The sequence below is a fragment of the Coregonus lavaretus genome, assembly GCF_964263955.1.
Source record: "Coregonus lavaretus genome assembly, chromosome: 38".
Taxonomy (NCBI): Eukaryota; Metazoa; Chordata; class Actinopteri; order Salmoniformes; family Salmonidae; genus Coregonus; species Coregonus lavaretus.
In genome coordinates this window covers 22371560-22398997 of record NC_140025.1, presented here as the reverse complement: position 1 = coordinate 22398997, position 27438 = coordinate 22371560, and the positions used below count along the sequence as shown (strand labels likewise).

The following is a 27438-nucleotide window of genomic DNA, read 5'->3' as shown; positions in this document are numbered from 1 at the left end:
GGTTTAGGTGTTCTTGGTTAAATGAATTACCCTATGTGAATTTGTTGGATGGTAGGGAAAATCAGGTAACAACGAACCCTGAAGCATTGGAGGTGAAACCAGTGAGGGCTAAAAGTTGTTTTTGTTCTAATAAAACATATGAGGTAAGGGGTATGTTTATGGGAATATCAGATTGTGATGAGTATATGATAACTTTGGGTATGCATGACCTTAAGGGTAGTAATGAGAAATATAATGTTACTTTTTATGTTCCAGTTAGTAAGAAAAGCAGGACGTTGATGGTTAAAAGATTAGCTTTTGCCTGACAATGTGACTATGGGGAATTTTAGAGATATTTTGAGGGTTTGTGGTGATAAAGCATATTCTTACCCTAGGGATGGACAGGATGTTGTTACATGTCAACGTTGAAGCTTCCATATGAGGTTTCTACCATTAAAAGAGGGGTAGCACCGGACACAGATAAATCTAGGTTTGAAAATAGGGTGAAAAGAGACATGGCGACATGTCATAGTCTTCAAGCCTATCATTGAAGGATAAATCTAAGGGAGAAGGGGGGACTTTTTCCATGGTATGGTGTAACATTTTTGGCAGATCATCTTGATAATTACCTATACTTTGATTCCAGATAGTTATAGATGCATTGAAGAATATAAGGGATGCGTTTGGTAGATCTGAAGGAGCTGGATGGTCAGCGAAGACTTGGTTGCAAGATCAGTTAGGCCAGTAGGAGCAGTGATGGATTACATTTTAATAGCAGCTTTGATAACACTGTGTGTGATGTTTGTAATTTGTTACTGACCTTTGAGAAAGCTATGATATTGAGATAGGTTGGAGTAGTGATGCCTGGAGACAACACTCAGATGCCGGTGTTGACTGTTCCTGATCTGGATGAAGATGGACAAGTAGAACTGGATGGATAAATATCCTTTTTGATGATTTGATCATTTTTCATTTTTTTTTCAATATTAGTGTGATTTTAGTATGATTTTATGAATCAAAGGGGGGAAATGGGTTAATGTGATTCATACATCATTTATATATCATTTTTATATTCTTAGTTGATATTGATGTTTAATTTGAAAGTGCTGTTTTGCAAAATATACTGTTTGGTCTTTCCTTTTCTTCCAGAAGCATTTGGGGGAATATGTGGAGATTGGAATACTCAAACGAGGACAATATGAAGGGACAATATGAAAGGACAATGACTGGAGGAGATGAAACAAGGAGGGTGTGGAAAGGTTCTGATTCCATCATCAACAATGCATTGGAAGTCGGGACTATGGGGGAGATGAAGTGTAGTGGACTACATTCCAGTGTCTGCAATGAAATATAGACATATTTGCATGTGTAATACATAATGTGTGTCATAGTCTTAGGTATTAATTTTTGTAGAAGGATATTTGATGTTATTGAATACATGTGAGGATCTTAGATGTTTTTGTTTATTTCGTTGATGCTTAGGGACAGGGAGTCTAGGCAGGGAGAGGTCCACTGTAGGATCCGATGGGTTGACCAGCCTTAGAGTGGACATTTTTTTGGATAGTATTTTGTTTGCAGGGCCTTACATGTGTATTTAATTGCATCATAGTTTCAAATGCATTTATAAAGAGTTATGAATTCATTGGGAGTACCTAGGTGGTTGCCTGGGGCAGAGGAACCGTGAGAGAATTTTACTGTCTTGATTGATGGATGGATATCTGGAAAGATGGCTGCCGGACAGTTTTTCGCTCTCACACTCCATAAAGATTTGTTCATATTTCATAGTAATGTATTCACACTCCATGAAGATTTGTTCATATGTCATAGTAATGTATTCACACTTCATAAACAGTTATTCATATTTCATAGAAAGGTATTTACACTCTAGAGGAGAATGTTTTTGGTTTAATGTTAAAGATACTCAATAAGATAAATTGTTACTGGTCATAATCCTATTCTGTTTGTTTTCGAGACTTTTAGTTAGTCTCGAAGGGGGGATATGTCGTGTATGAAGATTATGACTATTCTAGAGGGACAAAGAAAAGATGTTTATCTTAGTTCAAAAGTAGCAGTTGTAGGGTGACGCCCCAGGGGGGATAGGTGATTGGACGAAAGAGGGAGCAACCCATATTTTGGCATTGTTTATAAGTATGAGCTAGACAAAGAGGGGGCAGAAGCATTCAGATTATTTTGGGACGGTGCTTCTCCAGACACCGCGGGTCTGTAAACTTATGCTGTAAACTTGTGATATGAATAAAAACTTCTAATCAAGGTGCAGCCTAAGCGGACTCTTTGTTTGACAGCAATAACCACCAACAGCCGACGCGACACGACAATAGCCTTGCAATCATTAATGTTAATGTTTGTTTAGTTCATAAAATTGAAAGTTATCAATTGTGATCATGGTCACAGCCAATGTTCTCTCTAGGACTGCGGCGCAGAAAAAAATGCCATGCCACCGAGAGACGCAAGAGATTGAACTTCACTGAGTTCGCCTCATTTGCACTATATAGATTAACGTTTTTTTCTGTTATCGAATAAACATTATATCAGCCCCTTTTCAATACAACAAACGAAAACAAATCTAACTTTGCAAGACTGAGCATGTGATTTTGTTGTAGGCAGAGCCAGAACGCAAAGGAGTAGAATTCTATTGGCGGGGGTAAAGTTAGTCCACGAGCGGTCTTTCAATCAACCGCGAGTGAATGCGCTTTTCAGAGTGCAGATTTGTTGATATTCTTTGCTAGTTAGCGAGTTATTAGCCCAGTTATATATAAGTATAGGTCAGCAATGGAGAGTTACTGCTTCCTACAAGAGCACAAAATGTGTATGCCAGTCAAGTAAAAAGCTTACGTCTTAATTAAAGGGCCAGTGTTGTATTTTGAGAGAGGCTTGAATATGCAAATAAGCCAAGAGGCAGAGGGGTCGCCTACATTGTCTAATTCTCTGTATGGTAATAATAATTCATTTTATTTTGTAAAGTGGTTTCTTACATCATACAACACAATACAATGCAATTTACAGTCACCTATTTCGCCCATCATGTTACAGACCAAGTAAAAAATCATTAATATCAAGCCCTTCATAATGTAAAAACGTTTTTAAGTCTCATGCAATGTAGGCCTGCATTGAACACCACACATAGGCTACTGTAGGCTATATCATAGAAATCAAAAGCTATGTGAAAATGTTATGGGATTTGCTCCATTGGTTTTGTTGGTAGGCCTATATTATGCTCAGATAGCCACAATACTTATTGGCTACTGTCTAAAACTGTAAGGGTACAGCCTCAGTGTTCACTGTAAACGTGCGCCGGAAGTTGCACAAAATTCTCACAATGTTCAAGTTTCTGCTCACAAAACCTAAAATTTGCTCAGTGCCCCCCAAAATTTGAGGGAACATTGGTCACAGCTCTATCGCAATTGCCAGCTGTTGTTAGAATGCATTAGATTGACACTAACAGTCAGTCAGATTAGGCTACAGATAAAACAAAAAAAACACTGGCTGATGTTGTCAAGCATATTCAGTTCATATTCATATTATTAATATTTGTTCAGTGATTGAAATTACGACCCCATCCTCAGTAGCCTATTCCAGCAGGCTATTGGACAACACAAGCAAAGTTTCCCAAAAATATCAAGGACATCAACCACCCGAGCCACTGCCTGTTCACCCCGCTATCATCCAGAAGGCGAGGTCAGTACAGGTGCATCAAAGCTGGGACCGAGAGAATGAAAAACAGCTTCTATCTCAAGGCCATCAGACTGTTAAATAGCCATCACTAGCACATTGGAGGCTGCTGCTGCCTATTGAAATCACTGGCCACTTTAAGAAATGGAACACTAGTCACTTTAATAATGTTTACATATCTTGCATTACTCATCTCATATGTATATACTGCATTCTATTCTATAATATTCTACTGTATCTTAGTCCATGCCGCTCTGTCATTGCTTGTCCAAATATGTATATATTCTTAAATCCCATTCCTTACTAGTTTTGTGTGTATTGGGTATATGTTGTGAAATTGTTAGATATTACTTGTTAGATATTACTGCACTGTCGGAGCTAGAAGAACAAGCATTTCGCTACACCAGCTATAACATCTGCTAAACACGTGTATGTGACAAATACAATTTGATTTGATTTGATTAGATTTTTTACCTCTAAATCGCCTAGCTATTCATGTTGAATAAATTAGTCTGTCAATTTGAACTAAGCAAATTGCTAAATCGTTCAGTTTACACCTTGACTACATCTTGCCTAGGCTACTGTAGGCTATCTGAAATTAGATGTAGGCCTATCATGGGCTATAGGCTACCTGCATCTAGCTAAGCAAACCATGGCAAAGTTGAACTGCAATCATAAACCCAGATTTGAGTCAGTAGTCTATGCCTATTGAAATAAACCAATCTAAAAAATAGGACATTTATAACGGGTTGTAGTCTTAACATCTGGCACATAATAAGGCACAATTGCCAGAAAAAAATGCCTAACATTGGTTTTTTTAAGTTCTTCCAAGTGTTTCCTGGGTAGAGATTTCATCACTCAAACTCTCCTGTCAATTTTATGCCAAAAGGGATTTATTTACAATCATAGCAGTCAAACGAGTTAAATCGACATCCATTGATGGAAAATTATCTGGCATTTAATAAGGGCGAATTATATTTTCTCTTGCAACATGCTCAAATTCCTTTATTACTTCAGCTAGCTCGCAATAATTCTTATTTTTATGGAAAACCGAATTTTGATCATAACGTCATTACAATATATTCCTTCTTAATTCGCTCGATTATTTTATGGAAAAGGGGTTTATTGGGTTTAATGTGTCAACTACTCTCTTGCTGCACAAAAAAAATTGGGGTAGTTTTAGGCCTTGTGCGCAAATTTTAGAAGTCATTGGGCTAGACATTTAATCTGGACCTGGCAACCCTGCCAACAGCGTCTAGTCTGCGGAAAGCCACACTAAGAAGAAGAAGAAGAAGAAGTTGCTTAGTTACAGTAGCTGTTCAACCCACACATATTTAGTCTAGCATAGCATCGTTTCATGTAATGCTAGCTAAATATTTTCAATATGCCATGTAAAGTAACGTTACATGGAGACTGCTTGGTTATAACGGCATAGACTAAAAAACAAAGCTAGCTAATTAAGCAACTGATTTGTCTCGAGTCATAACTTTAGCGTGCATGCAAGGTAAGGTCGTTAGTGCGTAAAAAAATACATTGCTAGTGCGTACTATGTTGAATCTAGCTAGCTATTTAACGTTAGCTAGTTAAGTTAGGTGACTGACGTTAGCAGAGCTTTCTTGATAGGATCAGCTGACTTGATACGGGCTTTTGTAGGACTTGATAACGTTACAGTAAAGTTAAGTCTGTCTTTATGCTAGCTAACTATAGCGTTAGCTCTTCCATTTGAGATGTGGATGTTTTACTTGAGCTTGCTAGCTAGCTACTACTGGCTTCCCCATCAATCAAGGCTGCACTGACGTGTTATATGCAGTGTACTGTAGTCAAATAAAATAACTTTAGCAGAGTGCCTTGGGTACTGACTGTAAAACTGTCTGTCTTTCTGCTAGCTAGGTAACTACTAGTTAGCTTAACTGTAACGTTAACTAGCTAGTGACGTCAAGGAACTTCCACATCTTGCTACTAACGTTAACGTACACCCATGAACTGTTTTACTAGAGCTAGCTAGCTCTTCCATTAGAAATGTGGATGTTTTACTTTATCAATCAAACCTGCAATTAAGTGCTATATGCAGTGTTCTGTGGTCAAATAAAATAGGAAAATGCCTTTGGCTTTGTGTACTGTAAAAGTGATTTTTAGACTCCCCTCACAGTTAGCTAGCTACTGTAGCTAACATGATGTAGGTAGCTAGATTGTGTGTAAGAAGCAGTTGGTCAACAAATGCAATGCATATAGCCTCAACATTGCTAATGGTGGTTTGATGAATATGTCAATCATTGATGATTGGAGGGTCACCTATAAGGTACCATTTGGCATTTAAATGAAGTATTAACCAGCTGAGAGTATCGAATATAAAAAGATGTCCCCTTATCTCTCTCCAGTTTTCGACCAGAGTGCTGAAGGAGACACCTGTTATGTACAGCCCCAAAGAACTGGAGGGCGAGGTGGATCACTCGTTTTTCGACAGTGATTGTGACGGCAGCAGCATTAGCAAAGAGCAGGGGAAGAGTGAAAGAAATAGTGACATAAGCTCTGAGGCTAGAAAGGAGCCAGACATCCAGCCAGAGGCTCCACAGACAGAGCGGCATAATGGTACAGAAGGGTCCGGTGGTGGTACTAGGGACCCTAGTACTGCAGGAGTGATACCTCAACCGAGGACAGAGGAGAAGGGTCATGGCTTTGGGGCCGAAGACAGGAGGAACCGGTCTTCTAGCATGTCTTCCATTAAATCAGAGGTAGGCATGCTAACGGCGAGGCTATTTATTGAATGGCCTGTAAGAAAGGCATGAACAAGGATAGTCTGATGAATATAACCACTGTCGTCTTTTACCCGTTCCCTTGTGACTTTCCCGACCCCTTTACCCAGGTCAAGGTAAAGTCACAAGGAAAGGGCAAAGAGTACTTTGTTATAGAATCAGAATGCACCCTAACTGTAATAGATTTACAGTGCACATGCAGGCAAAGCAGCATGCAGGAGTAATAACTTGGCAAGTCTGTGTGGCTTCATCATTCTACTTTATGCCACAAGGTGGCATTAGTCACTCAATGCAACTGCCCAGGCTTGGGGTCCATTGGGATTGAGGCCTAATCAAAATCAATGTCAAGGAAGCGTCATTATTTGGAATTTGAAATAAGATATATGATTTAATCCCAAATATGTCAATTAGAATTACAATTGTTTTTATACAATACAGTACAGATTTAAAACAAACAGTAGTCACATCAAATGCAATCCTCATCATACATGCTCTTATTTTTATTTTATTTATTTTTTCTTCTATTTTGTCTTATTTATTTATTAATTTTTTTTTGGGGGGGGATCAGCTTAATATTGCAGATAGATTGTATCTTCTATCAATGTAATTGTCTGCATCACTTCCAATTCCCCATGTTTTTTATATATATACTCCCCTTTATTACTTTTCAACCCCACCATCCTTTCCCTACTTGGAGTAAATTAGTGAACAACAATGCCCAGGCCTCTACTTCCGGTCTATACTTACTATCTACACCTTATGGACAGAGTTAATTTTACAATAATTATATTATATATATATATATATATATATTATTTATTATATCATACATGCTCTTAATCACTTTCAATAACATGTCCATCAAAAGCTTGAAAAGAGTTCCATGACCAGGGAGCTGAGTAATAAAATATGTCTAACCGTGGTCTGTTGTAATATTTGTAAACTATATTCACTTACCTGCCTAGTCGGAGGTGAAGGACGGCAGTGGTGCAGAGGAGGTATCTAGCATCCATTCCAAGAGCTCCAGCGACAGCCGCATGGCGTCATCGGCAGAGGAGCAGGAAGAAGACGCTGATGATGATGAAGATGGCTATCACCAGAGCCAAGATGAAAGCGAGGAAGAGTCAAGGAGGCCACCGGGTCCCAGGTTCAAAGATTTTATGATTTATTATCCTGATTATTTAGGAATCCCATATTTCCTTATCTCAAAATTTTAATCAGGCATACAATTTCTTATCTTCATGTATTTATTATTTAGAAGTGACCATTGAGATTATAAATGTATTTTCCAAAGAAGGCCAAGGTAGCAGCAAACAAGCATGTAACATTATGCAGGGGTGTCAAACTCATTCCATGGAGGGCAGAGTGTCTGCTAGTTTTAGTTATTTCCTTTCAATTTGTGTCCAATTAAGACCTAAACAAGGGGAGTTCCTAACTAATCAGTGACCTTAACTCAATGAGTCCCACCGTAACGCTGGTGCGTTTTGGACATAACCCCTTTTAAACATTTTGTGTTTGAGCTATAGACTTCTGAGTTGGACCATTGGATGTGTCTATTTCTTCTGCATCCGTAGATACCAATACTGAATCAGAGAGGTGCGGGGGGCTGCCTTAATCGACATCCACATCATTGGGAGCAGTTGTTGTTGGAGGTTAACTGCCTTGCTCATTAGTCTGTGATTAACGGGAGCTGAGCTAGAGTGGTGTTTGTGAGACAAGGGCGGATCCTGAAGGGGCCCTGGGCCGGGTCTTTTTACAAAAACGTCTGTAGAGTCCGGTTTGAGCTACTAACTATTAAAAGCTACCTACTGTGAGACTCTCACGAACATGCACATGTAACATGTTTTGCTTTATGACGCTCACAAGCTACACAAGAGTTGTTAGAAGGTAAGGGGGTCTTCTACATGGAAGATCATAGGAAATCCCAGGACCTAGTGTTTATAATACTGTAATAAGGTCACATAGTTGCTGTCACAAACTCCACACAGTTGTCACTGACTAGTTGGATATTAATTTCCCATTGAGACTTATTTTTTAAATTGATATTTGTCAATATAACTCATGAATGCAACTGTTTATGTCAAATTGTTTTGTGTTCTACTTGTAGCCCTGGTTGTCCTGCAAATACAATGGTAAACCACTTAATTGTGAGGCCCACCATTGTAATTATATGTGCTGGACATGCAGATAAATGGAAAGCCAATTTTTGCTGGGGCCTCAGGTCTGATAGGGTTAATTGATCAATCAAGTACAAGGGACGAGTGAAAACCTGCAGACACTCGGCCCACCATGGAATGATTTTGACACCTGTGCATTACAGACATGAAATCAACAGTACAGTGTTCCAATATGCAGGCAAAATAAAATATCCCAAAATACAGACAACTAAAAGCATTCACATTCTGTTTACCAGGTTGTGTTCTTATCTAGACAGCCATATCATTCAGTTGGATGGGTAAGCCTTTGTTTCGTGACTTTATCTTTTGTTAACCCAAGGTTGATACCCGGACCTAATGGGACACAGCACGGCATTCCCAAGAAGCCTGTCAGAAAGCTCCACCACAGGAGCTTGTCCCTGTCTTCCACTTCATCCGAGTCGGCGACGGATGAGAGCTACAGCAGTGGGGAGAGCTGCTCCTCCGAGCCCTCTCACTCTGTGGACATGGTAGGATTACAACTTGTTCTTGTCTAGCTGGCTTAGCCTAGTCATTCTCAATCCTCCTGGAGAGAGCTGCAGTACTGCCCGGCTTTGTACGTATACCCAGTGGTTACTTCAAGGAAGGGAGGAAGGATGCATTTTAAGAGTATTCGGACAGCTTTTTGTCCCAGCTCAGCAGTGAAACACCTGGGTTGAATTCACTAGGAACCAAACGGAGGCAAACGGGCTGAAATGGGGTGGGACCTAATAAGAAACACTAGTTTTTGTAGCTAAATGTTTTGCTAGGTTTGTACTAATGAATACCCCAGATTCAGCACAAGAGTCAATAGAAGGTAAGGGGGTCTTCTACATAGACGATCATAGAAATCCCAGGACATAGTGTCTATAATACTGTAATAAGCTCACATAGTTGCTGTCACAAACTCCACACAGTTGTCACTGACTAGTTGGACGTTAATGCCACTGAGCCTTATTTCTTTTGAAAATCAGTTGATCAGTTGAATCAGTTGTGATGGCACTAAGCTCGGACAAAAACCTGCAGTACTCAACTGGCACAGGAGTACTGAGGATCACTGCTAACTGTATGTCGATCAGCATAAGAGTCTGGAAAAGGGCATCAGCACCTGCTAAATGACTAAAATGTAAGTGTGGGCACTATTGTGTTTGTAGTAAGGTGTTCAACAGGAGTTATGACACTCTTAAAATCCAGAATTGACCTTGTTTTAACATTTAAAACAACTTCCTGCATGTATCTTATTATTCCTTCAGGTGCATACCGGAAGCCCAGAGCCCTCTCCCAAGCCCAGGCTCCCAACCCACCAGACATCCGTGCCCTCCTCCCCCAGACGGAGGCCCCCCAGGCTGGGCTCGGCAGCGCCCAGGGAGATGCCCCACACCACCGCCGCCCTGGAAGAAGAGGAGGACACGGTGACTGACGTGACCCCACTGTCGACCCCCGACGTCAGCCCGGCCCAGTCCCTGGACCTGGGAGTGGGGAGGGTGGTGGTGGAGGAGGAGGGTGTGGGGCCTGGGGGTGTGGGTGTCAGGCAGCAGCAGCATAGAGGGACAGAGGGGAGCGCTCCCACTGGTAACCTCAGCAGCATACCCCAGGAGGAGGAGGAGGAAGGGGGCTCCTGGAACCCGGATGCAGAGGAAGGTGAATGGAGGGTGGGGAGAAGCAGGGGCTGAGGTGTGTGTGGGGGCGGGGTTGTCAGTCCAGGAGGACGGGAGCTATCTGAGAAAGTGGTGGTTTACATGTGTTTTTATAAATCTCAGCAATATTTTCATTGACATACAGATGCTCCGTTTGTAACACATCAGACAGCTAACTAACAAAATGTTCATTGCTGCTTCCTCCTCTGTCATCTCTCCCTCCTCTCTCTCTGAAGCCTTCCTCAGTCGCCTGGGGAGTGGGCTGGCCATCGACTGCCCCAGTGGAGGCAGGAACAGGAAGAACTACTCCTTTAGCAATGACGAGGTGCGGCAGATCGACCGGGAGAACCAGAGGCTGCTGCGCCAGCTGTCGCGTCCCTCGCCCCACTCGCGACCGGGCAGCACAGGGGGCACCAGCACCACCAGTAGCTCCCGGAGGAGGTCCAACGGAGGAAGAGGGGGTCCGACCCCTGTCCGCCTCTACCACACCGCCCTCAACAGGCAACGCGAGCAGCAGCGCATCGAGAAGGAGAACCTGGTGAGTGTTCTTCTCTTTTTGTGTATATATCTTTTGTTATTGGGTGTTTGGCTTTATTGTTTCAAAGTTTCATTGTGTTTATTGGGATTTTTGTTTATTTCAAGCTCAAATGAGTCAAGACTTGCTTCAAAGTGGAAAAGTATTTGCCCCCTTTCTGATTTTTCTCTATTTTTGCAGCTAAAGGTGGCACAACCAGTTTTTGAGTGTGAAGGGGCAATTACTTTTTCACACAGGGGCATTGGGTGTTGCATAACTTTGTTTATGAAATAACTGAAATAGGTACAGTACCAGTCAAAAGTCTGGACACACTTACGCATTCAAAGATTTTTCTTTATTTTTACTATTTTCTACATTGTAGAATAATAGGGAAGACATCAAAACTATGAAATAACACATATGGAATTATGTAGTAAACACAAAAGTGTTAAACAAATCAAAATATATTTTTGATTCTTCAAAGTAGCCACCCTTTGCCTTGATGACAGCTTTGCACACTCTTGGCATTCTCTCAACCAGCTTCACCTGGAATGCTTTTCCAACAGTCTTGAAGGAGTTCCCACATATGCTGAGCAATTGTTGGCTGCTTTTCCTTCACTCTGGCATCCGACTCATCCCAAACCATCTAAATTGGGTTGAGGTCGGGTGATTGTGGAGGCCAGGTCATCTGATGCATCACTCTCCTTCTTGGTAAAATAGCCCTTACACAGCCTGGAGGTGTGTTGGGTTATTGTCCTGTTGAAAAACAAATGATAGTCCCACTAAGCACAAACCAGATGGCTGCAGAATGCTTGGTAGCCATGCTGGTTAAGTGTGCCTTGATTTCAAAATAAATCACTGACAGTGTCACCAGCAAAGCACCATCACACCTCCTCCTCCATGCTTCATGGTTGGAACCATACATGCAGAGATCATCCGTTCACCTACTCTGTGTCTCACAAAGACACGGTGGTTGGAACAAAGGACAGATATCCACCATCAGACCAAAGGACAGATATCCACCGTCTAATGTCCATTGCTAGTGTTTCTTGGCCCAAGCAAGTCTCTTCTTCTTATTGATGTCCTTTAGTAGTGGTTTCTTTGCAGCAATCCGATCATGAAGGCCTGATTCACGCAGTCTCCTCTGAACAGTTGATGTTGAGATGTGTATCTTACTTGAACTCTGTGAAGCATTTATTTGGGCTGGTAACTCTAATGAACTTATCCTCTGCAGCAGAGGTAACTCTGGGTCTTCCTTTCCTGTGGCAGTCCTCATGAGAGCCAGTTTCATCATAGCGCTTGATGGGTTTTGCGACTGCACTTTAAGAAACTTTCAAAGTTCTTGAAATATTCCGTATTGACTGACCTTCATGTCTTAAAGTAATGATGGACTGTCGTTTTTCTTAGCTTATTTGAGCTGTTCTTGCCATAATATGGACTTGGTATTTTACCAAATAGGGCTATCTTCTGTATACCACCCCTACCTTGTCACAAAACAGCTGATTGGCTCAAACGCATTAAGAAGGAAAGAAATTCCACAAATTAACTTTTAACAAGGCACACATGTTAATTGAAATGCATTCCAGTTGACTACCTCATGAAGCTGGTTGAGAGAATTTCAAGAATGTGCAAAGTGTCACGATCGTCGATAGAAGTGGACCAATGCGCAGCCTGATGAGTGAACATACTTTTAATTGATTCACCACACGAAACAAAACAACAAAACGATACGTGAAGTCCTAGGTAACAGACACAACCAAACACGGAACAAGATCCCACAACACACTGTGGAAAACAGGCTGCCTAAGTATGGTTTCCAATCAGAGACAACAAGCAACAGCTGATACACGTTGCCTCTGATTGAGAACCACACCGGCCAACATAGAAACAAATGAACTAGATAATCACCCTAGCACACAAAACACATAGAAACAACACACCCTGGCTCAACATAACAGAGTCCCAGAGCCAGGGCGTGACAGTACCCCCCCCCCCCCAAAGGCGCGGACTGCGACCGCGCCAAACATAAACCGAACAGGGGAGGGCCGGGTGGGCATTCCTCCTCGGAGGCGGTCCCGGCTCCAGGCTTGACCCCCACCCTCCAACAAACCCCCCAAAGCGCCCCTGGTCCGGTCTGGCCCTGCTGGCCGGAGCTGGACTGAACACTGGTGGAGCGGATTGCTCTAGCTCCGGAGTGGAACAGGCACGGGCTGTGCCGGACTGACGACGCGCACCACAGGCTTGGTGCGGGGAGCAGGGACGGGCCGGACCGGGCTGACGACGCGCACCATTGGCTTGGTGCGGAGAGCAGGGACGGGCCGAACCGGGCTGACGAAGCGCACCACTGGCTTGGTGCGGGGAGCAGGAACAGGCCGGACCGGGCTGACGACGTGCACCATTGGCTTGGTGCGGGGAGCAGGGACGGGCCGAACCGGGCTGACGAAGCGCACCACTGGCTTGGTGCGGGGAGCAGGAACAGGCCGGACCGGGCTGACGACGCGCACCACAGGCTTGGTGCGGGGAGCAGGGACGGGCCGAACTGGGCTGACGAAGCGCACCACTGGCTTGGTGCGGGGAGTAGGAACGGACCAAAACGGGCTGACGACGCGCACCACTGGCTTGGTGCGGGAAGCAGGAACGGGCCGGACCGGGCTGGCGACGCGCACCACTGGCTTGGTGCGAGGGGCAGGAACAGGCCGGACCGGGCTGGCGACGCGCACCACAGGCTTGGTGCGAGGGGCAGGAACATGCTGGACCGGGCTGGCGACGCGCACCACAGGCTCGGTGCGAGGGACAGGAACAAGCCGGACCGTACTGGGGACACACACCACTGGCCCTACGCGGGGATCAGGAACGGACTGGACTGGCAACACACCCCAGTACCTCTCGCCGTGCCTCTACATTCTCCCTCCCCCTGGTGACCAGTGACTCCCGTAACCTGGCGGCCTCCTTTGCCAACCCGCTGAACCACTCTATCCCGGCCTCCTGCTGCCCCGTCGTCCACGGCGTGAGCCCCCCCCTAAAAATGTTCTGGGCGTCTCCTCCCCGTGGGCCAGGCCTCCATGGCTCTCGCCAGACTCTCGCTCCTCTGCTCCCAAGTCCAGCCTCTCTCCTCCTCCCGCGGCTTGACCCAGTCGAGGTTGATATCCTTTAGAGCCCTCTCTGGCGTTGGCTCCTGGACACGCTGCTTGGTCCAGTTATGGTGGGATCTTCTGTCACGATCGTCGAACACAGAGGACAAAGGCGCAGCGTGGAATGCGAACATACTTTTTTATTAGAGATCACACGAAACAAAACAACAAAACGATACGTGAAGTCCTAGGTAACAGACACAACCAAACACGGAACAAGATCCCACAACACACTGTGGAAAACAGGCTGCCTAAGTATGGTTTCCAATCAGAGACAACAAGCAACAGCTGATACACGTTGCCTCTGATTGAGAACCACACCGGCCAACATAGAAACAAATGAACTAGATAATCACCCTAGCACACAAAACACATAGAAACAACACACCCTGGCTCAACATAACAGAGTCCCAGAGCCAGGGTGAGACACAAAGCTGTCATCAAGATATATTGTTTAACACTTTTTTGGTTGCTACGTGATTCCATATGTGTTATTTCATAATTTTGATTTCTTCACTATTATTCTACAATGTAGAAAATAGTAAAAATTAAGAAAAACCCTTGAATGAGTAGGTGTGTCCAAACTTTTGACTGGTACTGTATGTCATTGTTGTGTTATTTGTTCACTCAGGTTCCCTTTATCTAATATTAGGTTTTGGTTGAAGATCTGATAACATTCAGTATCAAATTAGAAAGTGGGCAAATACTTTTTCACACCACTATAGCTGTGCAATCAGGGGCATATTATTGTATATTATGGTTAGAGGATTGCTTTGAACTTGGTGTTTGGCTTCACCCTGTGATGTACAGTGGGGAGAACAAGTATTTGATACACTGCCGATTTTGCAGGTTTTCCTACTTACAAAGCATGTAGAGGTCTGTAATTTTTATCATAGGTACACTTCAACTGTGAGAGACAGAATCTAAAACAAAAATCCAGAAAATCACATTGTTGATTTTTAAGTAATTCATTTGCATTTTATTGCATGACATAAGTATTTGATCACCTACCAACCAGTAAGAATTCTGGCTCTCACAGACCTGTTAGTTTTTCTTTAAGAAGCCCTCCTGTTCTCCACTCATTACCTGTATTAACTGCACCTGTTTGAACTCGTTACCTGTATAAAAGACACCTGTCCACACACTCAATCAAACAGACTCCAACCTCTCCACAATGGCCAAGATCAGAGAGCTGTGTAAGGACATCAGGGATAAAATTGTAGACCTGCACATGGGCTACAGGACAACAGGCAAGCAGCTTGGTGAGAAGGCAACAACTGTTGGCGCAATTATTAGAAAATGGAAGAAGTTCAAGATGACGGTCAATCACCCTCGGTCTGGGGCTCCGTGCAAGATCTCACCTCGTGAGGCATCAATGATCATGAGGAAGGTGAGGGAACAGCCCAGAACTACACGGCAGGACCTGGTCAATGACCTGAAGAGAGCTGGGACCACAGTCTCAAAGAAAACCATTAGTAACACATTACGCCGTCATGGATTAAAATCCTGCAGCGCACGCAAGGTCCCCCTGCTCAAGCCAGCGCATGTCCAGGCCCGTCTGAAGTTTGCCAATGACCATCTGGATGATCCAGAGGAGGAATGGGAGAAGGTCATGTGGTCTGATGAGACAAAAATAGAGCTTTTTGGTCTAAACTCCACTCGCCGTGTTTGGAGGAAGAAGAAGGATGAGTACAACCCCAAGAAAACCATCCGAACCGTGAAGCATGGAGGTGGAAACATCATTCTTTGGGGGTGCTTTTCTGCAAAGGGGACAGGACGACTGCACCGTATTAAGGGGAGGATGGATGGGGCCATGTATCTTCCCTCAGTAAGAGCATTGAAGATGGGTCGTGGCTGGGTCTTCCAGCATGACAACGACCCGAAACACACAGCCAGGGCAACTAAGGAGTGACTCCGTAAGAAGCATCTCAAGGTCCTGGAGTGGCCTAGCCAGTCTCCAGACCTGAACCCAATAGAAAATCTTTGGAGGGAGCTGAAAGTCCATATTGCCCAGCGACAGCCCCGAAACCTGAAGGATCTGGAGAAGGTCAGTATGGTGGAGTGGGCCAAAATCCCTGCTGCAGTGTGTGCAAACCTGGTCAAGACCTACAGGAAACGTATGATCTCTGTAATTGCAAACAAAGGTTTCTGTACCAAATATTAAGTTCTGATTTTCTGATGTATCAAATACTTATGTCATGCAATAAAATGCAAATTATTTACTGAAAAATCATACAATGTGATTATCTGGGTTTTTGTTTTAGATTCCGTCTCTCACAGTTGAAGTGGACCTATGATAAAAATTACAGACCTCTACATGCTTTGTAAGTAGGAAAACCTGCAAAATCGGCAGTGTATCAAATACTTGTTCTCCCCACTGTACCTTGATGCAGCAAAGGCATTTTGAAAAAGTAACTCTTTACTGCCCAGATCTGTTCCATGTTATGTTATGTTACAGACTAAAAGTTCTAACGTCCTTAAATGAGGCCTTGCTGGCTAAACCCAAAGTCCCAAACAATCCTCCAAAGGACAATTTCTATGTGCAGTTTCAGGAAAACATATGTAATGGACATTTCGGTTCCATTTTCACACAAACTGCTGCCTGCGTGCACACACACTTTTAGTCTAAAAACTATAATCATCTGCTTGTGAGGCAGTGGAGGCTCCTCAGAGGAGGAAGGGGAGGACCATCCTCCTCAGTGAATTTCATACAAATTGTAAACATTAAAGTGATCATTTTTAGATAAAACTATACTAAATATAATCACGTCACCAAATAATTGATTAAAACACACTATTTTGCAAAGAAGGTCTACGGTATCCTCAACAGCACTCTGTAGTTTAGCACCATGGTGTAGCTAGTGGACAGCTAGCTTCCGTCCTCCTCTGGGTATATTGGCTTCAATACAAAACCTAGGAGGCTCATGGTTCTCACCCCCTTCCATAGACTTACACAGTAATTATGACAACTTCCGGAGGACATCCTCCAACCTATCAGAGCTCTTGCAGCATGAACTGACATTTTGTCCACCCAATCAAAGGATCAGAGAATTAATCTAGTACTGAAATTATAAGCTACAGCTAGATAGCACTGCAGTGCATAAAATGCGGTGAGTAGTTGACTCAGAGAAAGACAATAGTTGAATAGTTTTGAACAAATAAATTTTTTCCAAACTGAAGGAGAAGCAAGAGAGATATACAGTAGCAGTCAAAGTTTGGACACACCTACTCATTCAAGGGTTTTTCTTTATTTTTTTTTACATTGTAGAATAATAGTGAAGACATAAACTATGAAATAACACATATGGAATCATGTAGTAATCACATTTGTCTCTCAACCTGTGTGCACCTACTGTCACAGGTGTAGAGCGGAGTAGGCAAGAGGCAGTCGCAGGTTTAGAACTACTGAATTTATTTAAGCACCGTAGATCAAAGCGGGACGAAACCCAAATGCTGTTGTGCTCAAAATATATCTTCATAAACAAAAAGGTACAGGGCGAACCCGAAGTGCAAAATATAAAGTACTCAGGAAATAGTAGGAGAGATTCCAAGTTACATATACAATGACCGACAAAGATAAATGGCAGAGGGAGTATATATACAGTGATAGAGTGGGGATTGGAACCAGGTGTGTGTAATGATGACGAGACAAGTCCGGGGTTGATGAGTGAAGGGCGTTTGCCAGCAGTAGGTTCGGCAGCAGCTAGAAGGCCGGCGACGCCGAATGCCTGAGCTGGACAGGAGGGGGAGCCAAAGCGAAGGCTAGTGTGACACCTACGTTGTAAACTTTCATTCATAGGCTTGGTTGTAGCAACCTCATGATGGGTATAGGGAAGATTTGAGTATCGTGTAGTAGCCTAAACCTATCACTGTTACATTGAACTGGGTGAATGGAATATGAATGACAGTCATCCAATATGCTGTAATAGAAATAAGGCCATGCTCATGAAAAAAAAATGGTCCTCCCTCATCTTAAAATGAACTGGCCGCCACTGTTGTGAGGGGATTCTACCTGGTAATAAAACAAGACATTCACTGATTTTGTTTGACCATTGGGAAAACATTTTTTGGCTACTGCGTTGATATCACCATACAAGTTTGACTGAATTGAGTCATAATATTATGAGAGAAAATGAAGATACAAGGATGACTGTATTACGAGCGACTGATTAATCAACTTTTGCAATGCAAGTCCCACTCCTTCCATATTTTCTCTTTATTGGACAGTGATAACTAGAGAGAGCCAGGAAAGACGGGAGAGGAGTTTTAAATTATAAGGGTGGGCCGGATTCAAACCCAAGCCAACACTGAGTACGTTTACGTGCACACTAATAATTTGATATGAAACTGATTATGGCATTAGTCATGTAAACACCTTACTCTGCTTATCTTAATCGGCGTAAGGCCATAATCGAACTAAGCATACAGTGTATTAGATCTGCGCATGTGCTAGCACCGGGTAGCGCAAGCCTCCCTCTTATGCGCGAGTGAAGTGAGTTTTGAAAAACTGAAAGTATACATCATATTTAAAAAAATCATATACAAACTTTATATGTCCGAGCTCAGAATCAAAAGTATTTGCAAAAATAACATGGTCACTGTGGTAGAACGTTTAATTTGATTGCCGATTTTTTTGTTTTGTTGCATTTATAAAAAATCCCATCAGTAGCCTGATTTCAGATGTGTCCATGTAAACAGGATTATTAGAGAAATCATTCTTCTTGTAAAGTATGTAAACGTTTTAAACAAACTATTATATTAACCTGACTATCCACAATAATGGCATTATTGTGTGCATGTAACCGTGCTCACTGTGTAATGGATTCTGAAAGCAGCAGCTCTAACCACTAGGCTAGACCATTCACTAGGCTAGACCATTCATTCAGTTCTCAAAAAAACACAGTTAACAATAGGCCTATTTCTTTCATTGTACAAAATTATGTAGGCTACTATCTTTCGGATTTATGTTAAATATAGCTCACACAAATATAAGTGTTTTATTCGATCGTTGAGAAATATTATATGTATTTAGCCAAAGATACGTATCAGAATTTAGCCTTACTCAAGTGTCTTTCAAAATGCAATACTACTTTTAACAACTAAAATTAGCTAAAACAGTAATTAAGAAATGTTTTGTCTTCCAGTATCATATTTTCCTTTGTACATTTTCCTGTATCACAATGTTTTTTTAAAAGTACGACTCCGGTGGGACTCGAACCCACAACCTTTGAATCACCTCACATTCACAAGCCTAGAAGTCCAATGCGCTATCCATTGCGCCACGGAGCCACCTGTTTGATGTGTGTGAAACTGAATATTTTGAACTGTGTGTGTGTGTGTGTGAGATGGTTGTGTGTCCATGCATGTGTTTGTTCATGCACATATGTGTGTGTGTGTGTTTAGAGGGAGAGCCTATTCAGGGAGGATTGCCAGGGGTGTGTCTGCTGTCTGTGTGTCTGAGAGCACAGGCCGGTCAGTGAAAGCAGACACGGGACGGCCACAGAGAGACGGTAGCAGGTGGCAGTGGACACAACAGTGGTGGCAGCACAGATTTACATTATATAGAGTTCAAGGCCAACCCCAACCTTTACTCCCACAGCCCTGCACTAAGAGAGATAATGGTTTTAAACACTGTAAATGTAAAGGTTGTATGGCACAGATTACTATATTTAAATATTAAACACAATTATGCACTGAGACATAAAAAAGCCATTCCATTAAAATAATAATTGCTAAGGTGGTCACTAATGGAAAGTACAATCTAGTAAACCTCACATAGGGTGACGTGTCGACGCAGAAAGGGGCATCTTTACAATTGCACTGTTCGACACCCCCATATGGATGTGGTATAATTGAGGGATTTAAAATTAACCTTAAATGCAGCATAGTCTCTCTTGACTCTAGCACCACTTTTTAAAGGGATAGTTAAGCTATTTTACATATTTAGATACAGTCCTCTATAGCTCAATTGTTAGAGCATGGCGCTTGTAACGCCAGGGTAGTGGGTTCGATCCCCGGGACCACCCATATGTAAAAATGTATGCACGCACGCATTACTGTAAGTCGCTTTGGATAAAAGCATCTGCTAAATGGCATATTATATTCAGAAAGTATTAATACCCCTTGACCCATTCCACATTTTGTTGTGTTAGTTGAATTCAAAATGTATTAAATAGCTTTTTTTTCTCACCCATCTACACACAATACCCCATAATGACAAAGTGAAAACATTGAAAATGAAATATAGAAATATCTCATTTAAACCCCTGAGTTAATACATGTTAGAATCACCTTTGGCAGCGATTACCGCTGTGAGTCTTTCTGGGTAAGTATTTAAGACCTTTGTACACATGGGTTGGACAATATTTGCCAATTATTCTTTTCAAAATTCTTTAAACTCTGTAAAATTGGTTGTTGATCATTGCTAGACAACCATTTTCAAGTCTTGCCATAGATTTTCAAGCAGATTTAAGTCAAAACTGCAATTCGGCCACTCAGGAACATTCACTGACTTCTTGGTAAGCAACTCCACTGCCTTCTGTTTTAGGTTATTGTCCTGCTGAAAGGTGAATTTATCTCCCAGTGTCTGGAGGAAAGCAGACTGAACCAGGTTTTCCTCTAGGATTTAGCCTGTGCCTCGCTCTATTTTGTTTCTTTTTTATCCTGAAACACTCCCCAGTCCTTAAGGATTACAAGCATACCCATAACATGATGGGCGGCAGGTAGCTTAGTGGTTAAGAGCGTTGTGCCAGTAACCGAAAGGTCGCTGGTTCTAATCCCCGAGCCGACTAGGTGAAAAATCTGTCAATGTGCCCTTGAGCAAGGCACTTAACCCTAATTGCTCCTGAGCGTCTGCTAAATGACAAAAAAAATAAAAAATGATGTAGCCACCACTATGCTTAAAAATATGGAGAGTGGTACTCAGTGTTGTATTGGATTTGCCCCAAACATAGCACTTTGTATTCGGGACAAAAAGTTAAATCACTTTGCCACATTTTTTGCAGTATTACTTTAGTGCCTTGTTGCAAACATGTTTTGGAATATTTTTATTCTGTACAGGCTTCCTTCTTTTCCCTCTGTCAATTAGGTTAGTATTTTCAAATCAAATCAAATTGTATTGGTCACATACACATTTTTAGCAGATGTTATACACCAACAATAACATCTGCTAAAAATGTGTATGTGACCAGTACAATTTGATTTGATTTGAAAATACTAACCTGTCTAACAATTCACAACAATACACACAAATCTAAAAGTAAAAGAATGGAATTAAGAAATATATAAATATTAGGACGAAAACGTTCTGGGCCAATAATGTAAGAAATATCACACAAAAAAACAAAATACTGCAAAGTTGCGTAGGCGCTAGAAGCAGAGCTGCCATGTCTGTCGGCACCATCTTGCAGATCAATTTACATTTACATTTTAGTCATTTAGCAGACGCTCTTATCCAGAGCGACTTACAGTTAGTGAATGCATACATGTTTTTTTTTTAAATTTTTTTTTAAATTTTTTTTTAAATTTTTTTTTTTTTTCATACTGGCCCCCCGTGGGAAACGAACCCACATCCCTGCCGGCCAAACCCTCCCCTACCTCGGACGGCGCTGGACCAATTGTGCGCCGCCCATCAATGTTGTTGATCCATCCTCAGTTTTCTCCTGTCACAGCCATTAAACTCTGTAACTGTTTTAAAGTAATGATTGGCCTCATGGTGAAATCCCTGAGTGGTTTCCTTCCTCTCCGGCAACAGAGTTAGGAAGGACGCCTGTATCTTTGTAGTAACTGGGTGTATTGATACACCATCCAAAGTGTAATTAATAACTTCATCATGCTCAAAGGGATATTCAATGTGTGCTTCTTTTTTTTTACCCGTCTACCAATAGGTGCCCTTCTTTGCGAGGCATTGGAAAACCTCCCTGGTCTTTGTGGTTGAATCTGTTTTTGAAATTCACTGCCTGACTGAGGGACTTTACAGATAATTGCATGTGTGGGGTACAGAGATGAGGTAGTCATTCAAAAATCATGTTAAACACTATTATTGCACACACAGTGAGACCATGCAACTTATTATGTGACTGCTGAACCTATTTAGGCTTGCCATAACAAAGGGGTTGAATACTTAATGACTCAGTTCATCTTTTCATTTTATATTAATTTGTAAAAAAATAAATGGGGAATTGATCCCAAAATGCTCATTGTTTGCAGTGATTAGTCATATGTCATCCTATATGTCAAAAAGTCACCCTTTTATCTCTAAAACTCCCACTGTTATTGTGCAATGAGCAGTCAATCTGCTGGCTGGGACAGGCTGTACAGTACTGTAACTGTCTTGCAGTGCTCTCTTTCGCTCGCTCTCTCTTACTCTCCTCACCCCTCTTGAGGAGTTTTCTCTCTCTCCCTCCCTCCCTCCCTCCCTCCCTCCCTCCCTCCCTCTATTCTTAGTGTGGTAATTGAATATACCGTGTGATGTATATACACTCCTCACACAAACTCGCTCACTCTCTGTCTCTCCATTGACAGACGGCTCATTTGTCCAGCATTGGAGTTGTTCAGGGTAGTTGACTGTCCCTCTTTCATTGTACACTATATAGTTTGAGAGAAGGTATCACTTTATTTGGATAGTCCCAAGTAGATGGTTTTTAGATGTTCAGTAGATGTTCAATTACCATCAACAATATTTAAACTAACCATCCACTAACACTAGCCCTAACCCTGTCCTTAACCTTAACCTAACCCTAACTTTAGCAAGCAGTTGCATATCAACAGATAGTTTGACCATCTGTAGATCATAATTTGGGACTATCCAAAGTGTGACCTGAGAGAGATATGAATACCTGGCTCTATGCATGTTTTATGATATTGTTATACACACTGTCTGAGAGATTGTATTGGTTTACACTAAACATGTTCTATATATTTTCTAGCAAGGAGTTTAGATATAGTACCGGTCAATTCTGCCTCCTATGACATGTGGGGGACCATTCTTACCCTTTCCCGTTTCCATTCCTAGTTCTTCCTGACGGTCTCACTTACTGAGATCTCCTCTCCAAAGGGCTTGTTGGTGGGAGCGTGACTGCATGTGACATTTTGAGCTACTGGCTGAGCACTGGTTATTTTTACTCTCAATGGGCCACGTTTTAACCTCTGCTTTTCAGGGCTCACTATCCTCTCTCCCAGTTTCATTAAGGTCTCTGGTGGTATGGCCTTGGAAATGTTTCTGTTTCTACATGAACTGTCTACTCACAGTGTACGAGAAGTCTTATTAGATAGTTGAAATGTATATAAAAATGCCATATGATCTTGCCACGATGACCTTAAAATATGCAACATTTGTTTGTGTTTTGGTAATGTATTTGGCTAATACTTTAGTTTAATTTTCACTTTTATTTATCCAGTTTCTCATAGATTTTATTTCAATTTGCAAGAGACCTAGCTATTGGACATGATCGGAGGGGTCAAGTAGTTGTAATTAGTGTGGACTGTGTGTAAGGAAGAGTTAGGATGAATTCGTGCCATGTACCTCCAATAAGGGCAAGGTCATGGCTAAGGGCCAACCAACCAGTTAAATTAGGGAGAGGAGCCCAAAGCCTCATAAGTCAGCAAAGTGTTGCTCACGTGTAATGTCACAAGGAATGGAAAAGGGGTGTGGGGGTGGATCTATGATATCATAGAACCTCATCTGCATGCTCATCTTATTGACCGGATCTAACTAAATCCATCTCTGAATGAACTACTGCACAACATAAGTTGAATAGTAGTCTCTCTCTCTCTTTCTCTTACTCACTCACTCACTGACTCTCTCTCTCACTCACTCACACGCATACAAAAGCTGTGCAGTAGACATACGGTGTTCACAGTTAATGTACGTATGTTGTGTTTTTACCCAACTACCAGCACACATTCTTTGCGGCTGTCGCAAATCGAGATATGTCCAGATACCATCATCTTTTGTCAATCATGTGTTAAAGGTAGAGTCAGCGATATGACGTAGATGCAGAAAGTAAACAGCATAGTGGTTGAATTTCCGCAACAACTAAGAGCGTTGAAGCACAAGGATCAACTTCTCTGCTGTTTTGCTGCTGAGTCTGCCTTTAAAGGGGCAATCAACAGTTGCTATATCCAGTTTTGGACTTACAGTGCATTCGGAAAGTATTCAGACCCCTAGACTATTTCCACATTTTGTGACGTTACAGCCTTATTCTAAAATTGATTTAAAAAATAATAAAAACTACCGTAATCAATCTACACATAATAACCCATAATGACAAAGGAAATTCAGGTTTTTATTAATTTTTGCTAATTTATAAAAAGAAAAAACTGAAATATCACATTTACGTAAGTATTCAGACCCTTTACTCAGTACTTTGTTGAAGCACCTTTGGCAGCGATTACAGCCTCGAGTCTTCTTGGGTATTACACTACAAGCTTGGCACACCTGTATTTGGGGAGTTTCTCCCATTCTTCTCTGCAGATCCTCTCAAGCTCTGTCAGGTTGGATGGTGAGCGTCGCTGCACAGCTATTTTCAGGTCTGGAAGGTCCTCCCATCTCCACAGAGGAACTCTGGAGCTCTGTCAGAGTGACCATCGGGTTCTTGGTCACCTCCCTGACCAAGGCCCTTCTCCCCCAATTGCTCAGTTTGGCTGGGCGGCCAGCTCTAGGAAGAGTCTTGGTGGTTCCAAACTTCTTCCATTTAAGAATAATGGAGGCCTCTGTGTTCTTGGGGACCTTCAATGCTGCAGACATTTTTTGGTACCCTTCCCCAGATCTGTGCCTCAACAGAATCCTATCTCGGAGCTCTATAGACAATTCCTTTGACCTCATGGCTTGGTTTTTGCTCTGACATGCACTGTCGACTGTGGGACCTTATATAGACAGGTGTGTGCCCCTCCAAATAATGTCCAATCAGTTGAATTTACCACCGGTGGACTCCAATCAAGTTGTAGAAACATCTCAAGGGTGATCAATGGAAACAGGATGCACCTGAGCTCAATTTCAAGTCTCATAGCAAAGGGTCTGAATACTTATGTAAATAAGGTATTTTTATTGTATTTATTTGTTCATTTTCTTTGCAAAAAAATTATATAAACCTGTTTTCGCTTTTTCATTATTGGGTATTGTGTGTAGATTGAGGATTTTTAAAATTGTTTTAATACATTTTAGAATAAGGCTGTAACGTAACAAAATGTGGAAAAAGTCAAGGGCTCTGAATACTTTCCGAATGCACTGTATAAATTAATGATATGTACCCATTGATTCTTGAAGAATATTACTTATAAATGCCTCATGAGCTTAGTTCACCTTTTGTCAGAACCCAAAATATAAGCTTGTTTTACTCCAGTGTTTGTAAACAAAGTAAATGTAAACAAATACTGTATAGCATAAAAAAACATTTAAAACTATAAGTTTTATATCATGGATGGTCAGTCCTTGCATCCATAGCTCTGTCTTTGAATTTGAGAGTGGTTACATTTCTCCAGCCCCATCCTCCCACTTTATACCTACAACATTGGTGGGGATAACGCTTTGTTATTGTTTCAACTGCTGATTGCCGCTTTAAGAGACTAAATTGTCTGGGCTTTGGAGTGCATGTATAATGGTAATGGCTCATGTCCAGTGGATTTGTAAGGCTTGTTACCTTTGACACTGTTGACAGATCCATTTTGTTTGACTGAAGTGTGCTAATTATATTATGGGTGTGCAGCATGCCTGCAGCTGCCTACTCTATCAATGACACTGGGCTGGCATGATCAAAATAGACAAAGTGGTCTGTATGTCATTTTGAATACACAATTACACAATATTTACCTTTTTGAAACACTATTAGCTTATACTGTATATCATTCGGTACCAGATAATTACTTATGGTGTTGAATTCTTTGCAGTACCAAAAGGTATCCATTGCTACACACACAATTAAATTATGATTTTCAGGTCAAAACTGGAAAAGGAATGTAAAATAGTGTTTTATGCTCTGCCAGTGTGTGAAAATGTTGAAGGGTACCTACGTAATGGCTACATAACCCTCCACGTATTTATAAAGCAGTTAATAGGCATTTCATAGTTGCTTACGTCACCTCATGACAACGACCGCAAGTTGATATTGTAGTTATGTCTTGCAATTGGCATATGTGCTGCATATAAATGTGGTATGTATAGGTTATGAATGTCTTAGGAAGACATTATACAGGTACCCTTTACGTAAGATTGCGTAGCAGTGCGGTCGTGTTCTCTTGTGTGTCCATGTAAAAAGCCAGTTTTTTGTATTTGTTTTGTATTTTACGTATATATTTCCCTATCACACTTTTCATCCTTCTACTAAATATACTTTCCTGCAACCCGCCTCACTCAATGCAGAACAGATTCTATTATTTACTCACCTTTATCTAGAATCTCCAGTTGAAACTAGCCAGCCAGCCAGCTAACTAGCTAACTAGCTACTTGCTATTAGCCAACGTTAGCGGTTTTCACCCAGAACATCAGATTTTCTGCCGGAATAACTGAATCACTGGACCATAACACCGGATCTAGCTAGCTGCAACCGAATGGATGTCGAATGGTTGCTGTAGGCTAATCACCACTGCCCCCGTAGCACCAGTTAGCCATGAGCCTTGAGCTAGCCCCGGCTATCTACCTCTCTGTCTACCGGACGGGAGTAGCCAGCTAACCAGCTAACTAGCTACTTGCTATTAGCCACCGTTAGTGGCTTTTCTCCATTGTCCGTGGCTATCGGCCAGTCTGCACTGTCTGCACAGCGAGTTATCGACCCAGAACCTATCGGATTTTCTGCCGGAATCACTGATCGCTGGACCATTAACACTGGATAATCGCAACTAGCTAGCTGCAACCAAATGAACGTTGTTGTTTGCTAATCAGCCTTGAGCTATTCTTGAGTCAGGCACATCTCCCGGCTATCTACCTCTCTGTCAACCGGACGGGACCTCCTAGAGTCGACACGGAGCCCTGCCGATCCATCACGACTGGTCTGCCGACGTAATCGTCTGTCGTTTCAACAGGCTTCCAGTTGCGACGACCACGAAGATCCATCTGCTAGCCCCGGCCCGCTAGCACACGCAAACTACAACCGTGCTTCCTGCTCGCTGTGCTGAAGCACAAATTTGAACTGCTCTCGGACTCACATATTGCTGTTCACTGGACCTTATGATCACTCAGCTGCACAGCTGATGCCTGCTGGACTGTTCCTTTACACGGTACCCTGTCCTGTTTATTCTGTTTAGCATCAGCCCAAACTTTATCGCCATTACCAGTTGTTGTCTTAGCTCTCTCTAATAACACCTGTGATTGCTTTATGCCTCTCTACCATGTCAATATGCCTTGCCTATTGCTGTTCCAGTTAGTTCTTATTATACAATTTCACTGTAGAACCCCAAGTCCCTCTCAAACTGCCTCAAATAGTTCCTTTGTTCCACCCCCCATACACGCCGAGACCGGCTCAATCGGTGCCTCCAGTGATGCTCTCTCTTTCATTGTTACCCAACGCTTAGGTTTACCTCCACTGTACTCATATCCTTCCATATCCTTGTCTGTACATAATGCCC

The 27438-nt window shown here is 42.2% G+C and overlaps 1 protein-coding gene across 1 annotated transcript in view; it reads left to right on the top strand.

Moving 5' to 3' along the window:
* The first annotated feature begins 4817 nt into the window (after positions 1–4817).
* The window catches only part of cfap97 (cilia and flagella associated protein 97), a 31029-nt gene continuing 8408 nt past the window's right edge, over positions 4818–27438 (top strand). Inside the window, exons 1-6 of the mRNA XM_084155049.1 lie at positions 4818–5173; positions 6048–6401; positions 7388–7569; positions 8919–9087; positions 9850–10237; positions 10470–10771. Of these exons, the coding sequence (XP_084011175.1) occupies positions 6081–6401; positions 7388–7569; positions 8919–9087; positions 9850–10237; positions 10470–10771 (1362 nt within the window). The 5' untranslated portion in view covers positions 4818–5173; positions 6048–6080. The remainder of the gene's footprint in view (positions 5174–6047; positions 6402–7387; positions 7570–8918; positions 9088–9849; positions 10238–10469; positions 10772–27438) is intronic.